The sequence below is a fragment of the Rhinoraja longicauda genome, chromosome 15 (genome assembly GCF_053455715.1).
Source record: "Rhinoraja longicauda isolate Sanriku21f chromosome 15, sRhiLon1.1, whole genome shotgun sequence".
Classification (NCBI taxonomy): domain Eukaryota; kingdom Metazoa; phylum Chordata; class Chondrichthyes; order Rajiformes; family Arhynchobatidae; genus Rhinoraja; species Rhinoraja longicauda.
This window is the reverse complement of record NC_135967.1, coordinates 23,663,041-23,671,384: the sequence shown is the minus strand read 5'-3', so window position 1 is coordinate 23,671,384 and position 8,344 is coordinate 23,663,041. Positions and strand designations below refer to the sequence as shown.

Below are 8,344 nucleotides of genomic sequence, written 5' to 3'. Positions count from 1 at the left end.
GCAGCTCGTTTCATACACCCACAACCCTTTATGTAAAAAAGTTACCCCTCAGGTTCCTATTAAATCTTTCCTCCATCACTTTAAACCTTTGTCCTCTGGTTCTCAATTCCCCAACTCTGGGCAAGAAACTCTGTGCGTCTACCCGATCTATTCCTCTCATGATTTTGTGCACCTTGATAAGATCACCCGTCATCCTCCTGCGCACTAAGGGTTTGTGTAAACATTTTCATTGTCTGCCTTCATCCTCTGTTTTACTTTAATCTATGCCCCCTAGTTATTGCTCTGATAATGGGAAATTGGCATTCACCAGGTACCTCATTATGGTATTCGCGACCTCACTCCTCGCCCCACTGTTCAAAAGAAAGCAATCCTCGCTTATCCACTCATAGATTAGGTTTTGGTTTTCGCACGGAAAATCAAGCATTATAAACTCAATGTAAATAGATCAGGCGCTGAAAACCCGAAGCAAATGTAATAAGTGCTTGGCGCAATAAGCATCAATATATTGAGCATATTCCCTTCCTAACAGCTATCACAAATTGACAGGGGTTTGTTTACCCGAGAAGCAAAATCTGCTGTAAATTTGAAATTAAAACCCCCCATAAAATACAAATCAGGCAGCAACCGTGGAGACAGAGGGTGCACGGCCCCTCATTAGTCTCCTAATATAATTTGAAGTGCAACAGTGAGAAGAAAACGCCAGAGAGGAATGGAGCAGATCACTTCGGTCACTGAACAGGAGTCTGAGGACATTGCAGAAAATAAAAGAAGCGTGAATAGGTGAGCGAAGGAGGGAGGGAGGGGGATTTGGAGAGGTGAGGAATCTGAATGAATTATAATCTGTTCATCAAGAATGACATCGAGACAGGGACGTTTTGCACTTATATTGTCCTCTATCTGCGACTAATCTGCTGGGTTTAAATGTCTTTAGCGTGCTCCGGAGCAATCTTTCCTGAGCTGGCTGTGGCTGTGGCTGTGGCGGTGGCTGAGGCTGAGACAAGCCCTGCCTTTGGCTGGCGTCAGGGAGACAGGGTTGCGGGTTGGTTTGTTGGCTGGCGGAGAGACGCCCGCAGCCGGCGGGATTGGAGGGCGCAGCGGAGGGTGGGCGGGCTGAGGACGGGTTGCGGCGGAGATGCGGGCTGACAACTGGACGGTGCGGGCGTCGCTCAGTCTCTGCGCTGCTATCAAGTTGCAGCGGAGCAGAGGAACGGGAGATCAGACAGGCTGCAACGCAGGAGCTGCTGAGTCCGTGCAGCTCCAACTCAGGAGAGAGAGATAGAGCGAGAGAGAGAGAGGGAGAGCGCTAGAGAGAGAGAGAGAGCTGAAGGAGCAAAGCGACTTGCTGCCAACTTCATCTGGAGCATGTTCCTACACTCTGCAAGGCACAGCTCCACAAGCACCGCCGACTGCCTCTGAACACAGGACGTTTGCAAAGAGAAATCAAAAGGTGAAGAGGGGGGAAAAAGAAGAAAAAATAATAATAATAACAGCTTGGGTTTTGTTTCCATTAAAAGTGAGAAGGACGCTGTTTGCAGTGAACTGCCGTGCAATCAATGCAAATATATGTGCATTGAATGTGCAGCTCTGTTCACTGAGCGCATCGCCGTTTAAACTATTGCATTAGACCCTGTTTTAATATTTTAAAACGAAGCTGTGTGTAAAAATGTTGCAGGGCTGCGACTGGGTTATGTTCAATGTGTTGCTTGTGATTGCAGTGCGCGGCATTTAGTGATGTATGATTGTAGATTCCAGGCTGCAGTGTTGAACTTGTCATGTATAATTACAAACAGCTTTTAATTAGTTTTTTTTTCTCTCTCTCTCTCTCTCTCTCTCTCTCTCTCCCCCTCCCCTCCCCGATTCTTAAAAAAAAACAAAAAAAACCACCCCCAATTGGGTGAACCAACTGTTCCAGAAGTTGTCGGCCTGGGGGGGACCAGGGACAGGGAGAGGGACAGTGACAAGGGCAGGGCATGGAGTTGTACCTGGCGGTGGTGCTGGTGGTGTTTGTAGCCCCGGGGCTGGGGCAGGAGAAAGACTACACTGTGCGGGAGGAGCTGCCAGAGAACGTGCTGATAGGCAACTTGGTGCGGGACCTGAACCTCAGCGACGCCAACCTGCCGCTGGTCTTCAAGCTGGTGTACAAGACGGGAGACATTCCGCTGGTGCGGGTGGAGGACACCACTGGAGAGCTCTACACCACCTCGCACCGCATCGACAGGGAGAAACTCTGCGCCAACGTCTACAGCGAGACACGCTGCTTCTACGAGGTCGAGGTGGCGGTGCTGCCCAACGAGGTCTTCAAGCTGGTCAAGATGCGGTTCCTGATCGAGGACATCAACGACAACGCTCCCCTCTTCCCTTCCACCGTGATCAACATCTCCATCCCCGAGAACACCGTGGTCAACTCTCGCTACTCCATCCCCTCCGCCGTGGACCCCGACGTGGGAGTCAACGGCATCCAGCACTACGAGCTGCTCAAGGGGCAGAATGTCTTCGGGTTGGACATCATCGAGACTCCCGAGGGCGACAAGTGGCCCCAGCTGATCGTCCAGCAGAACCTGGACAGGGAGCAAAAGGACACCTACGTGATGAAGATCAAAGTGGAAGACGGTGGGGTTCCACCAAGGTCGAGCACAGCCATCCTGCAGATCACCGTGACTGATGTTAATGACAATCGCCCAGTTTTTAAGGAGAGTGAAATTGATGTCCACATCCCTGAGAATGTTCCTGTGGGCACCTCTGTGATCCAGCTCCATGCCACCGATGCTGACCTTGGCCCCAACGCTGTTGTGCGCTTCTTCTTCAGCAACCAGGTGTCTTCTTTGGCCAGGAGGCTTTTCACCATTGACAGCGCCAGTGGCCTGATCACAGTGAGGCAGCCCCTGGACAGGGAAGAGTTCCCAGTTCACAAGCTGACTGTCCTGGCCAGTGATGGCAGCTCGACCCCGTCCAGGGCAGTGGTCACTATTAACATCACGGACGTTAATGATAACGTGCCAACCATTGACACCAGGTACATTATTAACCCCGTCAACGGTACGGTCTTGCTGTCAGAAAATGCACCGCTCAATACAAAAATCGCACTGATCACGGTCACAGACCAAGACTCGGATTTAAATGGGAAATTAACCTGCTTCACTGACCACGATGTCCCATTTCGTTTGAAGCCTGTATTTGATAACCAATTCTTATTAGAAACTGCAGCCCTGCTGGACTATGAGAGCACGAGAGAATACACTATTAAGATAGTGGCATCTGATGCCGGCAAGCCACCGTTAAATCAATCAGCCACTGTGGTGATTAAACTGAAGGACGAGAATGATAACGCTCCTGTTTTTAATCAGCCGGTAATTGGGCTGTCAATCCCTGAAAATAACACCCCCGGTACACAGTTAACAAAAATCAGTGCCACTGATGCAGACAGTGGGAAGAATGCAGAGATCACTTACCTCCTGGGTCCCAATGCCCCATCCATCTTCAGTGTGGATCGGAGAACTGGCATCCTGTCAGCTATGAGAAGATTAGATAGGGAGAAGCAGGACCGCTATGTCTTTACGGTGCTGGCCAGGGACGGAGGCAGGCCCTCTTTTCAGAGCAATGCTACTGTGATAGTGACTGTATTGGATCAAAATGACAACAGTCCTTCCTTCACACACAGTGAATACAATTTCTATGTGCCTGAAAACCTGCCCATGTATGGAACAGTTGGACTAATCACAGTTACCGATGCAGACGCAGGAGGTAATGCAGCTATTAGTCTTTCCATCCTGAATGATAAAGGCTACTTTATAATTGATCCCACCAGTGGGGTTATCAAACCCAATATTACATTTGATAGGGAGCAGCAAAGTTCTTACACATTTCAAGTCAAAGCTGCTGATGGAGGTAGGCCTCAACGAACTTCAGTGGCCAGAGTGACCATAAATGTTGTTGATGTAAATGATAACAGCCCTGTGTTTGTATATCCACCCTCTAACTTTTCGTATGAACTGGTATCGACTTCTGCTAACCCCGGCTCTGTAGTGGGCAAAGTTTTTGCTATAGACAATGATACAGGGATGAATGCAGAACTTCGCTACAGTATAGTCAGTGGGAATTCCAGAGGGCTCTTTGCCATCAATCCAATGACTGGCAATATTACTTTGCAAGAAAAAGTGACAACAGCAGACCATGGTTTGTTCAGGCTGGTAGTGAAAGTTATTGATTTGGGGCAGCCAGAATCCTTGCATGCCATGGCACTTGTGCATCTGTTTGTGAATGAAACTGTCAATAATTTTACATTTGTCCAAGACCTGGTGCGAAAGAGCATGGAGACTCCTTTGGATAAGAATGTTGGGGACAGTCAGATGACCCCTCAGACGAATGATTACATTAAGATTGTTATCGCCATCATAGCTGGGACCATGACCGTCATTCTTGTTATTTTTGTTACTGCTTTGGTTCGATGCCGCCACACGCCAAGACACAAAGCTGTGCAGAAGGGAAAACAGAGTGGGGAGTGGGTTTCACCCAATCAGGAAAACAGGCAGACTAAGAAAAAGAAGCGAAAGAAGAAGAGGTCTCCAAAGAACCTTCTTCTGAATTTTGTTACAATTGAGGAGTCCAAACCAGATGACCCAGCCCATGAGCACATCAACGGTACCTTGGATCTGCCGGTGGAGTTGGAGGATCAGACTATGGGGAAGTATAACTGGGCCACAACACCTACCACCTTCAAACCCGATAGTCCAGATCTTGGAAAACACTATAAGTCGGCCTCGCCCCAGCCCTCCTTTCAAATCAAACCTGAGACTCCAGTGCCAGTGAAGAAACACCACGTCATCCAAGAGTTACCGCTGGATAACACGTTTGTGGTTGGCTGCGACTCCCTGTCCAAGTGTTCTTCGAGCAGTTCTGATCCCTACAGCGTTTCAGAGTGCAGTTGTCAGGGTGGCTTCAAGACTGCAGGGCCAATCCACACCAGACAGGTAATGCAGAGATTCTAACTGGCCCTCACAGAAAGATCTTGTCTTGAAGATTAAAAGCCTGAATGGTCATGCATGGCTGAGGCATTGAAATGTAAACAGCTTGTGATTCATCAATGTTCGAGAGAGAAATTAGAATGAAGTGGCATTTAGCTGGTGGTGATGCTGTGTTTTGACAATATGGTCTCTAGGTGGCACTGTAGTACTTCCTTGGGTGTACAGAAAGCTGCAGCAGTTGTGAAGAGAAGGGCACTGCGCGTTGCTGTGGAGTAGCAAGCACAGGAATCCTGAGATGCGTAGTGCAGGTGCAATGTGAGGCTGTACAAAATCGATCATTTGGTTTCTGTTCAGAGACGTTGGCACCAGCAGTGAGGAAGGGAGGAACAGACCACACATTACACAGCAAAACAGTACCCCATTATACCGAAGAACAAAGACAGTAATATATTAAAACAAAATTGTAATAAAACTGCTGTGACTTGACCATCGCCTTTCTGTTAAATAAATATGCTTCTGTAAGCAATGTTCTGTAATTTCTAATTCGGAGATCTGCAGAGAGGAGGGCAAAAGAGCAGCGTCTCAACTCTGTTTATTAGAATAAGTAAATGGAAAATCTTAACTGCTCAAACCTTGGAATGTCAGAATTGCAAAAGCATGATTATTTGAGTTTTGATATTTTTAATGTCACTGTCACCCTTCTTGCATGTCAGAGCCTGGCATTTTGAAAAACAAAAGTGTTGAACATGCACGACAAATCGCCTGGTCAGCAGGCAATATTATGTATTGTTGATGTCTTAAGAAATCGACACTGAGTTTATGGAGCCAGGCCTCTGGATCCTTACTGGGAATGCATTTTCATTTATCCTGTGCCATTCCAAAATGCACACAATTTGTGAGGAAAGGAAGAGTAAGGGTAATTACAAACTGGGGAGTGGCTGGTAAGATTGAAAATTGTACCTGCACTAAAAAATGTTGAGAAGTACCAGGGTGGAGAGAGCAAAGGTGCACGGGTGCTTTTAAAGCTTACTGATGGACAGATGTACTGGGGGAGGATGTATTTGAAAACCTTTCATGGTGACAAAATTACTCAAAATAATATGCAAATGTTTCAGATGAAACAGTAGCAGAACAATGTGTACTATTGAACATTGTATTGTCTGTTGTTTAATGTGGCTCTCTAAATCTTCATTATTCTTTCCTATCCTGAATTCCTTTGAGACCAGTTTAACACTGGGAAGCAAAGGGAATCGTAGCTGGAGCCAAAAAGCTACCAGCTATATAATGACTCAATTAATTATTCAACTGCTTGGAGGACAATTGCATGTACTATTTGTCTGAAGTATTTCCCTGTGAGTAGCTTTTGTTTTTGGGTTAACACAAAATATATCCAGTCACAAAACCTGTTTAATTTGCAGTGATGGGCTGCTAAAATGGGTAATTTCTGAGCAACATTGGTCTTGATTTGAAGAAGAATTGTGCTCCAGGAATTAGATACTCATTTGGAGCCTATTCATCCATCAATATGTTTGTCTCTTGGTACTAATAAACACAATTTGAAGTTAACAATTAGTCTGTGGCTCTTCCATCCATGTGAATTTTAAACTACTAATTTGCCTTCCTTCTCTGAAATCTTTGCAAAATGTTCACCCAAAGAGGTTGGACCAAATTATTAAGCCACTAGGAGTCGGTAGTTAGTTCTACCAGCTTGAAAGATTAGATTGTGGTTTTTCCTGAGATTGGCTGCACAGTAAACACGGCTACAACCTGGTTTCACAGGGAACTTGCAATGAAACTGCTGCACCAGCCTGCCTCTCCACATCTGTGTGTCTGTTTTACAGCATGCACACGGTTGTCCCCACTGACTTTAAAGCCAATCATTTTGCAAATTGTTTTTGCTATATAGTTTAAGCTTCTCACATTTACCAAGGGAATGTTGAGTTTATAAAGTTATTTGGTGGCAGGGTGACTGGTGGTGCTGAGGGGAGAGCTGATTACTTCTCTCATTTTCTGCAGGTCATCCTTGCATGGAGGCCCCATGCTATTTTTTGTTATTTGTAGGATAGAATTCTCAAAACATAGACATTTGCACTTTAAAGTAAAGCATAATATGAAAATATTATGAAATTAAATTTTTCACCATGCCTTAAGTTCCCCCTACTCAGTTATTGAAATGTACCCTTATGACTCATAGGTTATCCTGCAATTAAGGATACAATATATGATTTAACAACATGAGACATATGTCGCTTGTCATCCAAGGTAACAATGGTTGTGTTGTGGATGTTGTTGGCCAGGTGGATAAGATGCATCTGTTGCTGTTGACCAGTTTGAAGAACCAAAGTGTTCAGTTCACTTCTATTTTTGTGTCTTATTGTTACAATATTTTAAGAGTCAATATTAGACTTTCTCAAGTAAACTGGTTTTTTTATAAAATCATTACAATGATCGAAGAATGATAAGTGGGAGTAATAGAACAGGCTTGTTTTATGATTCTTAATAATATCCATGGTTAAATCCAGGATGCCATTTCCAGGCTCTGTATTACTTCTTTCTATTCCACACAGATCTGTGGTAGTACAGATGTTTTATCTTTAACTGTAAATCATATAAGCACAAAGCATGCAATAAATCAAATTGAGCTGAAAGGTGTAGAGGTTTTGCAAGAAATGTTCTTTTCAGAGCTGGCAGATTCTGCTCAGGTCATTTCATTTTGTTCACAGAAATGTTACGGCTTTATAATAAGATTATAGAATAAGTACAATGTGTCGCTCATTTGAAGTATCAGTGTTTGGCAGCATAGGTGGTGCAGAATGGGTGAGTGACTTCCATTTGCTGTAACCTATAACACCATGCAAGTGACCGACGGGGGGAAACCAGTCAGTGTTAAACCTAAATATGCGAGGCAGTGCTTGTTTATTTTGAAATAAGCTGTTCACTGTGGGTTAATGTTCTTTCTCAATGTACAACATAGTGTCTTGATATTGAATTGATTGCAGTGGAACTTCATTATTACAAACTCATCTTTCTTTCAAAGAGATAAATCCCAGCCTATGAACTTTAGTGTGCACCAATGCCCTTGGTAATTTATTGCACCAGGAAGATCAGAGTATGATCTGTTGCTGCAGCACAGACTCTAATCCCAAAGTCTGTGTTCTGGAGAAAGGGTCATATTCCTCTAACAGTCGATCTTTTACGCTTCTATTATGCATACGAGCAATTCATAAATCTCTAAATTCGTGTCTCTAAACTAACTAAAACGAAAAATTCAGTAATTTGCTGTAATAAAGTGTGAATGCATGCCCCTCGCGTAGGTGGTCAAACTTGAACATGATACCCTCAGCCCTTGAGTATCATGGGTACGTGACAAGGTGCTTGAAGGC

General features: G+C 44.8%; 1 protein-coding gene across 6 annotated transcripts in view; it reads left to right on the top strand.

The window, feature by feature from the left end:
- The first annotated feature begins 692 nt into the window (after positions 1-692).
- Positions 693-8,344, top strand: part of pcdh11 (protocadherin 11) — a 679,207-nt gene continuing 671,555 nt past the window's right edge. For 4 of the 6 annotated variants that reach the window (XM_078412295.1, XM_078412292.1, XM_078412296.1 and 1 more), the window contains exons 1-2: positions 1,200-1,447; positions 1,913-4,967. In XM_078412295.1, the coding sequence (XP_078268421.1) occupies positions 1,971-4,967 (2,997 nt within the window). In that variant the 5' untranslated portion in view covers positions 1,200-1,447; positions 1,913-1,970. Of the gene's footprint in view, positions 781-1,199; positions 1,448-1,912; positions 4,968-8,344 lie in introns of those variants that run through there. The other 2 variants (XM_078412294.1, XM_078412293.1) reach the window with 2 other exon arrangements.